This window comes from Monodon monoceros, unplaced genomic scaffold (genome assembly GCF_005190385.1).
Source record: "Monodon monoceros isolate NGI ecotype Baffin Bay Population unplaced genomic scaffold, NGI_Narwhal_1 Super_Scaffold_21, whole genome shotgun sequence".
In the NCBI taxonomy this organism is placed as follows: domain Eukaryota; kingdom Metazoa; phylum Chordata; class Mammalia; order Artiodactyla; family Monodontidae; genus Monodon; species Monodon monoceros.
In genome coordinates, this window is record NW_021703778.1 from 68,353,187 (window position 1) to 68,370,925 (window position 17,739).

Here is a 17,739-nt window from a genome sequence, read left to right on the forward strand (position 1 = left end):
AATCTAAAAAGAATATCTATCTATCTATCTATCTATCTCACTGCTGTACACCAGAAACTAACACAACATTGTAAATCAACTACAATTAAAAAAAAAAAAAAAGTGAGAAAGCACTTAGAAAGTTAAAAAAAAATACTAGCAATGATCAACCAGAAACTGAAATTAGAAAACAAAACCATTTACAATAGAATAAAGAAATATGAAATACTTAGAGATAAATCTTATGAAGGACTGTGCAAGACTGGTACATTGGTTGCCTGTACCCCTGAATGGGTGGGTAGGGGAGAATACAAACCAGTACAAGGAAACTTTTGAGGGTAATGACTGAGGTAAGGGTTTCACAGGTACATCATATGTACATCCAAATCTATCAAATTGTACACCTTAATATCTGCAGCTTTTTATATGCCAATTATACCTCAATAAAGCTTTAAAAAATGAAACCATATAAGAAACCATATAAAGCACTGGATGAAAACATGGATAAATTCTTTTATAACTTGGGTGTAGAAAAACTGTCCTATGACAGAAGACACAAATTCTTGAAACAATACCAAAAAGATGGATAAATTTTATTACACAAACATCTTCCACATGGTGTGCTTACACACACGCACACACCATAAAGTAAAAATACAAATTACAACTTCAGGAAAATATCTGAAACTATATCACAGACAAAGGGTTATTAATATCTCCAGTATATAAAAGGCTCCTAAAAATGAAGAAAAAGACCAATCACTCCACAGAAAAATGGGTTAGAGATAAAAGATGATTAACTTTGCCTATAAAAGAAAAGCAAATTAAACTACACTGGGATACCATTTCTATCTATCAGATTGGCAAAAAATCCAAATGTCTGACCACATGCTGTGTTGGAGAGTCTCTGGGAAAACAGGCACACTTATACCTTACTGATGGAAATTCAAAATGGCACAGTTCCTATGGAAGAAAATTTGATAATATCTAGCAAAATTACAAAACCATATACATTTTGGTCCAGTGACTTCAGTTCTAAGAATCTAGCTTAAAGATACACTGGCAAAAATGTAAAAAGCCCAAGCCATTTTACTGCACTACTATCTGTAATACAAAGATTAACTAAAATGTCCATCAAGAGGGAACTGGTTGAACATGATTTGTCTGTACAACACAACACAGATGTAAAAAGAAATAAAGATTATATATACACTTGTCCCTCAGAATCTGTGGGGGATTGGTTCTAGGACACTCCCCACCCCCATGGATACCAAAATCTGTGGATGCTCAAGTCCCTCAGACTATAAAATGGCTTAGTACAGCTGCATCCAAGGATGCAGCTTAGTTCTGCATCCAAGGATGCTGAACCTGTGGATATGGAGGACTCACTATATATTCTTACGGAGTGATTTGAAGGATACATTGTTATTTGAAAATTGCAAGGTGGAGAAAATGTATACTGTATGTTACTATTTATCTAATGGGGGATAGGAATATCTATGTAGTCGCTTATATTTTTTGAAAAAGAAGGATAAGCCATTTAAAAACACAAAGATTATCTAGAAGGAGAAGGGAAGAAATAGGGTAGAGGAGATGAGGAGCTTCTCTGAATACTTCTGGTTTTGTAGATCTGACTTTGGAACCATATAACTATTTTCTACAAAAATTAAATTAAAAACAAAGGAATTCCTAACACTTGAAAACAAAATGAAGCAAATGAATCTAATTGTATAGAACTGATAGCATGACCACACAGAGAAGACCAATTCCAAGTTACTGTTAAGTAATCAGCACTGATTCATTTGTTATTTTAAAACTGTTTTGTGTGTAGTATGGAGTAAAGCAAATGAGTAATCATACTGTTGTTTAGAACAGGACCTTTGGTACCAGAGAAAGAAAATTCATATGTAGGATAAACGAGGTTAAAGAAAAATCCTGTAGTGCAATATCTTAACTGGATATATCAGTCTGACCTTATATCTTATCTGAATTGATATGACTTCATGGTGATCTGTACATTTCAAACACAAACACACACACACACACACACCCACAATGTATGTATTCCCTAGTTTGCCCAATAAAAAGACCTAGAAACAATTAACAACCCAATAACAATAAGCATCTCTAGTACCCAGATCATGGTCTCTTAACACCACTTTCCCCTAAAGGAACTAGAAAGAAATGGCTGATTCTAAGCATGGGATAAGCAATGTGAAAGATGATCATAACACATCTTCACAACAGAAAGCAACAGCGCTATCATCTATTACCAGGGTCACGTCAAAAGGATTTGACATGTCAAGTTGAAAGGGATTCCAACAGCCAAAAATAAGACATTTGTACAATAAGAATAATAACTGTCAATGGATCAAAAGATACCAAACAGGCTTACACTGTAAGTTTATAAAGATACAAAAACCCCTCCAAAACCCCTAACTGATCACATATATAAGACTGTAGAACACAGATTATTTGAAAAATGGGAAATAAAGGACAAGAAACATCCTGCCTTTCTATTGTGAACTAGAACTCAGAATAACTGAATAGTTGTTGAATAGCAGTTTTCTCTTTATAGAAGTTTTTCAGTTAATAAATGAAGAAGGAATGATAAAATTTCACTGTTTTATAATGGATCTAGGTAATGATCAAAGGGTGCTATCATCGCAAGAAGATAAATAAGGCTCTATACGACTTTTGATGGAGGCATCCAACGTTGTCTATGAAATATTACTTTGTTAATTGTGGTAAAATATATAACATAAAACTTACTATCTTAACAATTTTTAAGTGTACCATTCACTACTGTTAACTATACTCACATTGCTGTGCAACCCATCTCCAGAACTCTGCCATTTTGCAAAACTGAAACCCTATACCCATTAAACTCATTAAACAGCAACTCCCCATTTTTCCTTCCTCTAGCCTCTGGCAACTACCATTCTAGTAGTCTATTTGACTACTTTAGGCACCCCATGTAAGTGGAATCAGACAGTATTTGTCCTTTTGTGACTGGCTTATTTTACTTATCATGATATCTTCATAGTTCATCAATGTTGCAGCACGTGTCACAATTTCCTTCTTTTTTAAGGCCGTATAATATTCCATCACATGTATTGGGTTGGCCAAAAAGTTAGTTCAGATTTTTCCATAAGATGTTATGGAGGGAATTCCCTGGTGGCATAGTGGTTAAGCATCTGCCTGCCACTGCAGGGGACATGGGTTTGAGCCCTGGTCCGGGAAGATCCCACATGCCGCGGAGCAACTAAGCCCATGAGCCACAACTACCAAGCCTGCGCTCTAGAGCCCACAAGCCACAACTACTGAGCCCACATGCCACAACTCCTGAAGCCCACACACCTAGAGCCCATGCTCTGCAACAAGAGAAGCCACCGCAATAAGAAGCCCATGCACTGCAACGAAGAGTAGCCCCCACTCACTGCAACTAGAGAAAGCCTGCGTGCAGCAACGAAGACCCAACACAGCCAAAAATAAATTAATAATAAATAAATAAATATATTAAAAAAAGATGTTCTGGAAAAACCTGAACGAACTTTTTGGCCAACCCAACATATGACACATTTTGTTTATTTATTCATCTGTCCATGGACACTTGGGTTACTTCCGCATTTTGCCCATTGTGAATAGTGCTGCTATGGATATGGGTACAGAATTATTTGTTCAAGACCTTGCTTTCAATTCTTTTGATCTGTAAAGTATTATTGGGGGAGAAAAAAAGGAAACCTGGGTCTGATGAAGCTTCGAGATCTGACTACCTATTTATATTTACAGAGAATACAGGAGACTGAAGAACATTATCAAATAACACCACAGGAATACAATCAGCAAAACAGACCCTCTTTCTTCAATAGATAAACGGCAGTGGGGAAAAAAAGGATGGGAAGGAAAGCAATATATTAAAAGTAAGAGAAACTTAAGAAACCTATCAATCAACTGTAATATATGAACCTTACTTAGATTCTGATTTAACAAATCAAGTGTAAAAAAAGAGAAATTTAAAAATCAGGGAAATTTGAATATTTTATATGAAGAAATGATCAATGATTTTTTAAGATGTGATGATATCTAAAAAGAATCTGTATTCTTTAGAGATACATGCTGACTTATTTAGGAGTGAAATGACCTATTTGGGAACTCTTTAAAAATAATCCGAGATGTGGGACTTCCCCGGTGGTGCAGTGGATAAGGCTCTGCACTCCTAATGCAGGGGGCCCGGGTTCAATCCCTGGTCAGGGAACTAGATCTCACATGCATGCCGCAACTAAGAGTTCGCATGCCACAACTAAGGAGCCGGTAAGCCGCCATTGAGGAGTCCTGGAGCCACAACTAAGGAGCCCACCTGCTGCAACTAAGGAGTCCATGTGCTGCAACTAAGGAGCTGGCGAGCTGCAACTAAGACCTGGTGCAACCAAATAAATAAATAAGAATGCCAACTCTCTAAAAAAAATAATAATAATAATCTGAGAAGTGGGGATAGGGATTGTGAGGGAGGACTGGTAAGGCTACAGTGAAACACTGATGGCAAAGACTTGAAAATTGTTAAAACTAGTTTGCATAGGATTCTACTTTTGTATGGTTTGAAATTTTCCATAATAAAGCTTAAAAAAAAAAACAAAACAACTCTGACTCACTAATTTGCAACCTTTTCCATGAGAAAACTACCATTATTTCAGTTCAACACACTGTTCTTAGAATAAGGAATTTTTTTGTTTTAAAGGAAAGTCACAAACCAATGTAAGAAACAACATCCCTGATAAATAGTTGCAGTCAAAATGATTAGTTGTCATGGAAGGCTTTTTTTTTTTTTTTTTTACTTCCTAAGAGAAATATCACATTTTAGTTCCTAGTCCAAATATTCTATTCAATACTCAATGTAAAAATAATAAATGAGAACTAAAAAGGCAAACAATCACACCCAAACTATCATCTTGTTCTTGGGATGTTTTGAACCATTTACATATTGTCTAAAGACAAAATATTGAAGAAAAAAAAAAAACCTAACCTTTGATTTTACATAAATTGAATTATGCTATTTAGAAAAAAACCCTGAACTTAGTACCTTTATTTAACTCTTACATTAGTACTGTTACTAAATATTAGAACTAAAAATTCAATTTAAAGATTTGAATAAAAAGCTTTCTGGAAATATACATTACTTCTTTTATGTGAATAACTCTTCCACCAAAATGTGAGAATTACATAACTAGCAAGTTTGTAAGAAGGGAAAGATAGTTAAACAGGGAGAAAGGTAGCCAAAAAACAATCTGGGGACTTCCCTGGCGGTCCAGGGACCATTGGTTAAGACTCCACCCTTCCACTGCAGGGGACACAGGTTGATTCCTGGTCGGGGAACTAAGATCCCACATGCCGCGCCGTACTGGGCGGCCAAAAAAAAAAAAAAATCAAAAAAAAATCTGAATTGTAATATCTACTATCCCTAGTTTCAGATATTGAGAATTTAATGAAATTTCATGGTCATACATGCAAAAACATAAAAATGTTTTAATTCCTTTTGATTCATATCTACTTCAAATATAAAAGCCCAATTGAATTTCTGTCCCTAAACAAATGTAATATCTAAAAACATACACAAAATCATAGGAATAACAATGTTTAACCCTACCTGAAAAAGATCCAAAAGAGGCTTCCAAGAGAGCATTAAGACTGCTGCTCTGTTGATGGTTTTGGGAATTTCAGAATAAAACAGTGTATTTTCTCTGTTCTCACCAGACATAGCTATAAAAGGAAACAATCATTTTTTGTTATTTTAAAAAATAGCAATCTACCACAATTATAGTAGTAAGTATATAATGCCTCCTATATACTGCAAAATTTTGTACTCTATGAGACCTATGATGAATGTTAACAAGTAGGAGATGCACATGCCATATGCCACGGTAATTTTCTTCAGTAAAACCCAGGCTCCCAGAAAAATCCTCAGGTTTCCTTTTGATATTCAAATTTTAGTCCCTCTCAAAATAAACATAAAAGTGTATAAGATGATGTAAGGATAAGTGTCACTTTTAGTTTTTTTTTTTTTTTTAATTGTTAGTGTCTTACAAGTTGGCAATAGACTCATTAGATTCCAAATGGGGGTACTTTGTGACAACTTCAGACTACCAAGCTTCTTCTTTTTATGAATCATTTAAAGTATTTACTTAGAAATATACATAGGTCTAACAATTTGAGTTATTCTTCACTATAAATGTTCTACCACTATAATCACTAATAAGTTTCAAATGAAAGTACATTCATATTAAAACAACACAGAATCTGATATCTGATTTGTTAAAAGTCTCTTTATCCTTTATTCGAGAATTGTGAAAGAAAGAGGTCTACACTAAGTAGAAGATAGGTCTATTCTGTGAAATCATACAATAACTGAATGGGAAGATCACAGCAGTGTAGAATAAACTACATACCAAAGAGAAGTAATAGAAATACAACATGGTTATGAAGAGGTGAACCAAAGAAAACTCAAAGTAAAACAAAGTCCTTCTACTCTGAAAGGTGCTAGAAAGGTATCACTTCCAAAAAAGCTAGGGGAGAGTGAAGGAAAGAGAAAATAAATCACACAGGAAGAACAAAAACTCTCTCTAGTGGAACAAATCCTCAGCCTTGTGTTTCTGATAATGGCAGAGAAGGCAGTCTGTGGAAGGGCATGGTAACTTCCATGCTAACCCTTGCAAAGGTGGGGGACGACTCTCCAAATACCCACAGATTCCTTTATCCTTTTATTATCCTAAACTTTTCTTAAACCTTTCTTAGTTTGTTGCCTTTTGGAGTAAAAAGTCAGGTATCAGCTGATATTTACTTTAGCACTTAGTTTTGCCTTAGATCTATTTTGTACATTCCAGAGTTACTTTGTTACATAATTCTTAAGACTGTAGTCACTTATCCATACCATTCATAATCTTACAAAATATGATCATATCCTCCTTAAGCCTTTTCCTTCTAAGAGCTTTCAACCTGCAAATATGAAAAAGCTGGTTCTCATCTACCCTCAAATGAGAGCCATCCACAATCACTTCAAATGCTCCTCTTAAAACTGCTCCTTGTTCCATAATGCCTTCCTTGGCTTCAACCTTGACCAATAAAAATTTCCAACGCATTCTATGTACACACACACACACCAGTTCTGGTTAAACACAAAATGACCTTTTCCCATTGTTTCTTTCCTGTTGACACACTGCTATTTATTGGTGTCCGAAGTATACTAAAACTTCTGAAACAACAGATTTACATGGAAAAATATTAATATTCAGATGGATATAAAAGACTTGAGCAAATGAAATGGCATACAACTTTCTTGAAAAGCTCAATATTTTATAAAGATTGTCAATTTTCCTAACTTCATCTATAAATATAATGTAATCCTAAAACAGTATAAATAGGATTGGGAGAAAGGAGCTCTAATCTTAAGTTCTCAAAGAAAAACAAGCAAACAAAAATAATCAAGAAAAGTATGAAAAAGAGTGATGAAGGGTGACTAGTACTATAAAATAGTAAAACATCTAAAGTTATGATAAAAATAATAATAGTAACAGCAGCATAACATTGGCACTTGATTTGACAGACAGATCAATGGAACAAAACGAAGTCCAAAGTAAATAAAGATTTCAAAAAATATAGTTTGGAGCTGAGAAAGCCTTTCTAGATGTGATGCAAAACTACATAAAAAGTAAAAATTTAACTACAAAAAAAAAAAATCACAGATTTCTACAGAAGGGCAAAAGGCACTAAAGGCAAAAGACATTAAATCTCAGGGAAAAATACTACAATGGGTTAATTCCCTTCTTGTACAAAAAAGTGCTTTATGTCAATAAGAAAAGCACCCACAACCCAATAAAAAATAGACAATGATTACAAACAGATCAGTCACAGAAAAAGAAATACAAACGCCTTGTAAATATGGGAAAGGATGCTCAACCTCACTCATAAGAAAATTAAAACTACAATGAAATATGGGGATATAATGTACAGCAATACTATACTGCATATTTGAAAGTTGCTAAGAGAATAAATCTTAAACGTTCTCATCGCAAGAAAAGAAAATTTTTTATTAACTATAACTATGTATGGTGACAGATGTTAACTAGACTTACTGTAGTGATCATTTCACTATGTATATAAATATCGGATCATTATGTTGTACACATGAAACTAATATAATGTTATATGTCAATTAAAAAACAATAATAATTAAAAAAAATTACAGTGAGCAACTGCTGTTCACCAATCAGATTGGGAAAGATAAAAAGAAGTTTTATTACTCACTATTGGTACAGGTGTAGAGAAATACTCTGAGACAATGCTGGCAGGGATGTAAACTCTATAACCTCAATGGAGGGGCAATTTGGCAATTATCAATACAAATTCAGAATCTGTACACCTTTTGTCCCAGTAATTCCACTCTTTGGAATTAGTCCTATTAAGTAAATTCACACATGTGCAAAAATGATCTAATACAGTGATATCTGCTCCCTCATTTTTTGTTAACACCAAAATAGAAAAACCTAAATGCCCATTATTAGAGGCCTGGTTAAGTAAAAGATGGCACAATTATATAATGGAATACTCTGGAGTTGCTTAAAAAAAAATGAATCTACAATTACTAATGTGGACTCATGCAGAGAATATCTCTTTAAAAAAAAATTGTCAAACAGCTTTGGAGGAGGGGAGAAAACCTATTTTTAAAAAATTAATAAACAAAGGCACATTAGCAGGTCGGCCCTCAAACACATTTCTGGCTATTCAGCCCTTCCTTTCCCACCCAACCCCTAGCTGTGGGACTCAACTCAGGCCTCAGTTCCTCCAGTGTTCCCATCTCTCACATCCTTTCTTCCTTATTCTAACAACCATTCATTGCCTTCAGGCTCTGGGTTACGAAAATAAAATAGCGTGACTACAGGAAGGAAACTCCAAAGTTTATAGGCTTGTGATTCCATTTCAACTATTGTACTGGGAGTGAAATCCCTTTCTTTAAGCAGTTTTAATGGTTAATTCATAAACATTTTTGTGAGACGTTTGTTTATAGTTAAGAATTATGGATAGTATGGCTATAATTTTTAACTATTATACTAAATATAAGGGTTCCTCCCCTAATTGTGCCCAAACTCTCTTCCAACCAAGCTGCCTGATTTAGCAAGTATGGATGGGCTTTTCTTATATTGCTTCTCCAATCTGAGGAAAGTCTGACTTTCTGCCTCCGAAAAAAAACCATAGCATAAGTTTCTTGAGAAAGATATATATATATATTTCCTACTTAGATGACTTACCTAAATATTTTAGCATCATCTCTCAATAAATGTGTTCAATGAGCGACAATTAATGAATAGGCCTTTGGGACTTAAGCTAATACAAATAATAATTACCAGTTGGTGAATGCTAAGCAGCATACTATAATTTACAACTATTATTTCCAATCCTAAAAAATAATACTGTAAAAAAAAATAATAATACTGTAATGAAGACAGCTGCTTGGGGGATGGGAATGGGGTCTACAAATTTTTTTTCTTTCCCTTTTTAGTTTCCTTCCTCAAACTAGCCATAGTACAATAAAACTTGGTTTGGCTGTACAAGAACAGTATTGTGTTTCTTAATATTGGTTTAAGTTGGAAATGTTTTCATGTAAAATGTTTAATACTTAAGACAATCCCATGAGATAGACATTAACACTCATTTGATAGAGAGGAAATTGAGACCCACAGGGTAAACAAGTCAGCAAAGAGCGGATACCAGAGCTTAGGCTTCTGATTCCAAGACTAGCTCTTTATCCACTGCCCTGTGTCTATATATGTGCTAGGTTAGTCAATACTAAGCTGTGCCTAAGCATGATAGTTGCTCAGAATTTACTACCTATTCCTTTTACTACAACATCTTAGTAAAGCATTTAAGGTGCATAAACAAAGAAATAAAAATGTCCATCAGTGGTATCGTGCATTTAATGAAGACAGACCTTAAACCTGGAGTGAATGGGCTCAGGAAGAAGAGACCAAAACCAGCCTTGGTTTAAAAAAACGAAAGCAGTAGCTGTTGAGAGTGGGAACAAACTACTGTTTTTATTATTTGTGTTCCTAATCTGACCATTCTTAAGGAAAGGCATTTTGAACTAGCTTTAGGAAGAAGTAATATCTAGCATCTTTACTTTGAAAGTAAGATCATGATCAATTCATGATCTGTTATGTGCAAATAAAAATCAAGTTAATGGGACAAAACAAAATGAAAACAGCACCAAATCTGAAGTTCTTTTAATTATTTTTTTTTCCTTTGGTGGAACCATCACTGATTCATTCACTTATTTATTCACCAAAATTTGAGTGCCAATTGCATCTAGCCTGTTTGAATTAAGAAAGCATTTCCTTTCAGAAACTATGACTTCACACTCACCAAGGTAATAGATCCTGTCCGAATGAGGCCCATCTGGATCATTCCTCTTCACAAACATAAAATCATGTGGTGCCTTAGCCATCATGTAGCCATGATATTTTCTGGTATCAGCAAGCAGCTTTTTAAGCTGACTCCAGGAATATCGTTCAACATAAAACGGCTCCAATTTAGGCCGATCCTGTGATTCAATATTCTCCTCACACTCTGCAGTTTCAAAGATCTCAACACCAAGCTGTTCTGTTTCCATCGCTGCTGCCATGTTGCATTTTCCTAGAAAAATGAGGCACATGAAGTTCACAGGTCTGCCTTCTCTTATATTAATCAGAATGACAGTCTGATAGGGCCCCCCAACACCCCCAAAAAGGGGAAAAAATGCTTTTCAGTACAGTTGCAATTAAACTTCGTAAGAAAAGCAATAGCTCCCCCTTTTCTTTAAAAATGAGATTAAAAAAAAATTGAGGTCATGTCTATTTCACAGTTGACTATAAATCTCTTGGGGAACTTTTATAAAAGGCTCTCCTTAAGTATCTCTTGCCAAAATTCCTTTTTCTTTCCCACATTGGAAGGAAACGGGCCATATGCCAGTTGGCTGCTATGTTCCTTCAAAGAGCATGTCAATAGTGAAGCTAAATGTGCCAAGGGAGTTAAGTGTTTTTGCACTTAAAAAAAGTAACTCATTTGATAAATGTGGACTTCTTCAGAGAACAGAAATAATCACGACCAATTAGAACAGTTATAAAATTGTGGCAAACAATGTACTTCTAATAACCTTTCTAGGGAGCTTACCCAAGATAATATAAATACTGTTTCCTTTTAAATGAGACTCCAAACAACAAAAGACCTAACTGGCTGGTACATTTTTTCTTTGTCTTTTGCTCTTGCCTAGACATCACTATCTGATGATCCCCTGTGTAACTCTATACTATAAGGAATTTATGTGACTATTACTACAGATTATAAAACTTCTATGATTAAATGAGAAAAAAGTGGCTTTAGTTGTAGTTTATGCACAAAACATTTAATGTTCGTAATATCAATATTTTGATAAAAGTCCAAACCCAATTTACCACTTCAACCCAAAAACAGTATTAAGATTTTAGCTACTAATGATGTTTCTTTCATTTTACAAATCCAGAAGAGGATAATTTTTTCCTTTATCTATTTCAATATTTAAATGTAACAGGTGCAAAGTATCAGAGAAAATAACAAGAAGTGTTATTATAAGCCACTGTATGATATTCTGACATGCATTATTCATAATGCTACCAAAAAGGAGCAACATAAACAAAAATTCTGGGGCAACATGCTCTTTTTGAACTAATAAATGTCCAAAACATGTGGACTTAGGAGATAAACTAGATTGCATTTGTGTAACCAATTCACATAATTATTAACTACTTCTACAACAAAAATCAATACATGGCTGTATATTTAACATGATGTCTTTTTTAAACCTTAATTTCACAGGTTAACAGGAGTTCGTGGTAAAAACTACCAACCACAGAGAAAAAGTCATTAGCAGGTATGGGTTGTGAATTAGTCCATCAGGTGTGCTGGTGTGCTGTACGGCATTCGAAAGGAACAGAACTGTGAGGCCACGGCCACAATATTGTGTTTTTTTTCAGGCTACAGTGAACCACACTACCGTTTTCAATATAACAGTAGCAAGAGCAGCCAGAAAATCTACTGGAGAGTTCTACAGTATACAACTTGTAATATTATTACAAGTGGGCATTTACCTCCAATGATTAAAATCCAAACAGCTCAACAGAGGAAAAGTCATTTAGCTCAAATGGTATTCAGCATATTGATATTAAGTAGCAGTACATGACAGTAATGGTTGTTTGCCCATCTAAAAGCTGGTGGAGGTCTGTTTTCTATCAAATGTGTCAATGGATCTAGTTTGATTCCTAACAGAGTAAGGGACAGGTGAGACAAGGAGATATACCAACTGGGCTCATTCTTCTCAACTCCCTTGCGTTAAACTTGGAACTTCATCTCCAAACCACTGCTTGAAACAATAGAGCTTGGGGATGGAACGGGGAAGCTCAGACAGACTTCCCAAGCTTACTGCCCAGCTTCTTGAGTCATTATTTTGACATGTCTCTTACATAAAAGTTGCCATTACCTTGCACTTAAGCAAAACTATCTGGTATTCCTAAATTGTACTAGGTCCCTGGACTCACTATTTCTCTGACTCTCTACACACACACACACACACACACACACACTTTACAGTTCAAATGACACTATTCTGTATTTTATGGTCAATGTATATCTTGCATTTCCTAGGCTAGCCCTGATATTACATAATTTTAGTAATTTACACAAACGTGTAACTAACTGATTTAATTTCCAGATTTCCGTAACACCTTACATACAAATACATTCTCAAAATATGTAACCCGAGTTTTCTAATTGCAAAAATTAGAAAATAGGTCAGTACATGTTCTTAGCACAGTGCATATATTTCACTGCCCCACCTACCTCTTCACTTAAGGCCCTTCCCTGGTGCCTACCTGATTGTATTTTCATCTGTTCAGATCTCTTCCACATTCAAAGAGATCTTTTTGAAGTGACTCAACTTCAAGCATAGATCCCTCTGCTCATCCTGCTCTCTTCTCACAGGAGTCTTTCCTTTTCTCACCATCCAATCCTGCTCACCAGGATAATGAAATAAGATATAAAGCTGTTGATCATTATTAAAATGGATCATATGTGCCCAAAAAGATTAAGCCTAAAGTCTCAAATAGTACTTGAAAATAAAATTTATTTCTATGTGCCTGGTCCTGTTCTTCTGCCTTTTACATAATAACCAATTTGTATTATTTTACAGAATACATATTCAGCTGACTGGAGACAGAATAGACTCAACAGAATAACCAGTAAGAACTACAGAGTCATTTTTGCGGAGAGAACTAACTTCCAGTTAACATCAAGATTTTCACAAGATAAAGAATGTACTACCCATTTTCAGTGCCTTCCATTTTTGCTTATTTCCTTTCCACATATACTCTGAAAATAACTGAACTAGGTAACTTCTCTAGAAACGGAAGTGTTAAGTTCGTTGGAATTCTGGCTTAGTAAAAGAAGAAAAGCAGGGTCTGTGATTATACCTGTCACTTTGTTATCGGTTTTAATTCTGGGCTCTCGGAGCCCAGATAGGTGATGGAGAGAGATGTGGCTCAGTGGCAAATGGAGGGAAAAAAGTTGTGCTAACACAGCAACAACGGACTACGATGTCAAGACACCTCCCCATTCACTAAGCCCCTCATTCAGAGAAGAGCATGTGGGGTTAGAAAACAGCCTCAGGACTCTTGAATTTGGACCCACTCAAATGTCATTCCTTAATTTTTAATCCAGGCGCCAGTTTGTCCACTTAAACACCCCAAGCCTCGTTGAAACCTAGCTATTTCAGTCGTCAGCTAGTTGAGAGGTTCATTATCACAAAGTGGGCAACGGATCTTGAAAGCTAGAATGCGGAAGAAGAGGAGAGGTGTAGCAGAGAATATTAAGAAGGGGGACTGGGGGGATGCCAAGTCTTAAAAGAAAAGTGTGTGAGGGGAAAGGTTTGAAAAAAAAAAAAAAAGGTAAAGAAAAGCATCTATCCTGTGCCAGGTAGGTGAAATAGAATGAGAAGGGGCCAGTAAACAAGGAGGGCATCGACCTAAAGTGGGGCAGTAGAAAACACAAGCTGGGAAACCAGAAAATCTCAGTCCGAATCCGATCTGCCACAGTCGGACTTTAGGCAAATCCCTTCGCCTCTGTGGGCTTCCGTTTCTCATCTGTAAGCCCGGACAATACCCGGCTCCCAACCCCAGCAAGGCTCAATTAAGATAACGGACGTGGAAGTCCGGAGGCCAGCACCCAGGGCTCAGGGGGCGCCCAGTGAACGTTGGCTGACTCGGAATCTGAGAGCCTGGGCTTCCTCTTCCGGCAAGTTGGGTCCCGCCACCGGCTGTGGCCCGCGCAGGGCGGCGCGCCGGGTAAACCGCAGAGCGGGCTAACCGGGAGAATGCGCCGGGCGGTTCCTCCGTGAGGCGGAGAGGCCCGAGTGGGCTGAGGCGCAGGCCTCGCGGGCGAAGGGGAAGGAGAGGGGGCGGATACTGCACCTTCCCCCCCCGGCCCCGCCCGGACCGTCCTGACGCGCGCTAAGGACCGGGCCTGCGCCGCTTCATGCCGCGCGGCCTCCACTCCCGACCAGGGGGCAGCGGCCTCCTTGGCTACGGCGCCGGCGGTAACCGAAGCGGTGAACGCGGCACTTAAAGGCGGCGGCGGCGGCTCCAGCACTTCCGGTTTCTTGCGCGCTGCCCTTCAACGGGGGAAGGCGCAACGGCGCCAAGAGGAGCGCAGCTCTCTGCTCGGCGGGGTTCCCTTACGACAGTGCCGTCTAGTGGCCGGAGGAGCGAACGAGGCGCGGGAAGGAAACTGGGCGGGGGTGGGGGACAGAGAAGAAATCCAGAAAGGGGCAGTAACTTGCTGGAAATCACAGGACGAACTGTGGCACGTCCGTAGTCATCTATTTTTTTCCTTCGACAAATATATATTGAGTGCCTCCTATGTGCCAGGCAGAGCTGTAGACACTGAGATTAGAACACGGAGCAAGCCAGGCAAAAATCCCTGCCCCTTCATGGAGATGGCATGGAGAGGGAAGGACCAGGACCTTGGGGATTTTCTGGGTGTCTCATTGTTATGGTGGAAAGAAACCTGAACTTGGAGTCAGAAAGCTTGGCTCTAGTACTAATTAATGACCTTCAGCAGGTCAGTCTCTTTGAGCCATGGTTTCTTTATCTGTGAAAGAGATGTAATAACGTCACTTAATTGCACTTAAGGAAAACCACGTGTGTCATACAAACACCTAAAGATGAAGGAACTGGGGCCCAGGGTAGGGAAGTGAGTGGTTTGCTATTATCAGGACCAGAGGCAGGTCTCTTGACCCGCAATTTATTTCCTATTCTACACCATACATTGGCTGAGAGAAAGAGAAAAGGGGAGCCTTGGGAGATGACTGGGAAAGTGGAAGGTGTAGAACAAAACAGTGGACAAGCTGGGCCTTCCCTATTTTATATTATTACAAGGACCCATTTATCAGAGGTGTGTGTAATTAGGCTTTATTGTAATAAAAGATCCATCTGGGTGCCATGTTCTACTCCTCAGTATGCAATTATTCACTCTGAGGTTAAATGAGTCTTTGCTCAGGCTTTTTTTTTTTTGAGTTGAGTTCCTCTAAAAGTACAGTCATGTTTTCACTGGGATTCCTTTATGACTTTTGTGCAAAAAAACCAAACAAACCCCCCCAAAAAAACACCCGAAAGTAGGTTTTAAGGCTTTGAATGCAGATGCACATGCTAACAAAATACAATGAAACATCTTGCACTTCATTTCATTCATCCAAATGTTTACTGAATCTCTGCCATGTGCCTGTCACTGTTCCAAGCACTGGTGCTACAACAGTGAATAAAGTAGGCAAAATCCCTGACTTTGTGCAGTTTATATTTGAATAAGAGGAAAAAGACCTCCCCAAAAGCAAAGAAAAAATATAATTTTATGGATTTCAAAAAACAAGCTCCAATAGATAATCGACAAGGACCTACTGTATAGCACAGGGAACTCTGCTCAATACTCTGTAATAACCTAAATGGGAAAAGAATTTGAAAAAGAATCAAAACATGTATATGTATAACTGAATCACTTTGCTGTACACCTGAAACGAACACAACATTGTTAATCAACTATACTGCAATAAAAAATAAAAATTAAAAAAAGAGAGAGAGGTTAACAGCAAACCTCAGGGGAAAACAAAACAAAACACCAAAAAAAAAGAAAAAAAAGAAAAAAACAAGCTCCAGAGAGGTAAAGGATGTGCTGAAATCATATGTCTAATGACAGACTGAACTAGATTTGACAGATTTCTTTGTTTTCAGTGTTATTTTCTCTTTCTATGGCAGGGTTAAAAAGCCTCTAACCCTGAGAAATCTGTGGGGGGAACATCTCCATCACGCACCCTGGCCACCTTGCATGTATCCACATAGGCCTCCTAGGCAAAGGCTGGAACCAACGGTTATCTGAGTTGTAGCAGAAGGCTTTGTGATCTTTCCAGAACTGGAAAGGAACAGTCTTATGAAGACCTTGAGGCAATCTCCCCTGGGGTTCTTCCCTGGGACAGCCAGGAGTGTTCTCTCAGAACCCTCCTAGGTTCTGATGAGGTGTGGGCTTTCTACCCCACCCCCGTCAGAATAGAGCTGAGAATATAAAAACCTAGAACTGGCTGCAGCCTAGAACTGGCTCCTCAGAAGCCAGTTATCCCAGAACGTACATTGCAGTCACCTGGCCCCTTCTTTTGCTTCAGTAGTGTCCTTTTTCATACATGGGACAAGGACCACTGGCACCTTGATGCATTCTTCCCTTTGTTATACATGTAAGTAATAAACTGTCTGAGGCTAAACTGGCTCCTTGGTTTTTGGTTTTTTGTTTTTCGTGGCATGTGGGATCTTAATTCCCCAACCAGGGATTGAACCCTCACCTCTGCATTGGAAGGGTGGAATCTTAACCACTGGACCACCATGGAAGTCCCTAAACTGGCTCCTTGTATCTTTACTGGCTGAATCAGTCAGGCCTGGGCCTTGCCAAACACAAGCAAACTGTGTGCTTGACAAAGCCTACTTAGCTGTATTATGCTGCCCTACACTCTAGGAACTCCTCAGGAAAAGGCAAGTTATCTAGCACACGTGGTCTGAATAAATAGCATGGTGGGGTTGATACAAATCCGTCCCTGCTGTAGACTGAAAAAAATCGCAAAGCATCATGAAACAATCATATTTTGACATAAAGGACAGCAGGCAGGTAAGTGTGAGTGAAAGCTAGGGTGGACAAGTGAGAACTCTTCCCAGGGTACCCTGGGCTGCATCTTGAAATCAGTGCCTATCTGAGGTAATCAGGTCCTCATCCAGTTCTGACCTCATGTTTTAGAGAACCTGACATCTTTTCACATGGGGCCTCATCAGAGACCAACCCGTCTCCCAGTCCTTCTGCATCTACCATTCTATGATCTTCAGGCAGTGGTAATTTTGCTCAGGTACTCATGGATCAGAGCACGGATTCCTGGAGTCAGGCAGACCTGGGTTCACATCCTGGCTCCTCTCCTTACTAACAGATTAATATTGGGCCTCTCTAAGTTTTATTTCTCTCATCTGTAAAATGACTTTTTCTTCCCTCCTATGCTTGGATAATTTTTATTTAGTCTGCATATTATTCCAAATATTTTCTGTCTTGAATGTGCAACTGAGCTTAAAAGAGAGGAATCTGATGTCTGTTTTCTAATCCCAGAGTTATAACTCCCAGAAAGTATGG

The 17,739-nt window shown here is 37.9% G+C and overlaps 1 protein-coding gene across 7 annotated transcripts in view; it reads right to left on the reverse strand.

The window, feature by feature from the left end:
• Positions 1-14,670, reverse strand: part of DPP8 (dipeptidyl peptidase 8) — a 54,279-nt gene extending 39,609 nt beyond the window's left edge. For 4 of the 7 annotated variants that reach the window (XR_003795855.1, XR_003795856.1, XM_029237595.1 and 1 more), the window contains exons 1-3: positions 12,909-14,670; positions 10,390-10,659; positions 5,624-5,736 (exon numbers count right to left, since the gene is read on the reverse strand). Coding sequence is in view for 3 of the 7 variants with exons in the window: in XM_029237595.1 (XP_029093428.1) it covers positions 5,624-5,736; positions 10,390-10,659; positions 12,909-12,945 (420 nt within the window). In the remaining 4 variants the exon portion in view is untranslated. Of the gene's footprint in view, positions 1-5,623; positions 5,737-10,389; positions 10,660-12,908 lie in introns of those variants that run through there. The other 3 variants (XM_029237594.1, XM_029237597.1, XM_029237596.1) reach the window with 3 other exon arrangements.
• Positions 14,671-17,739: the final 3,069 nt, after the last annotated feature.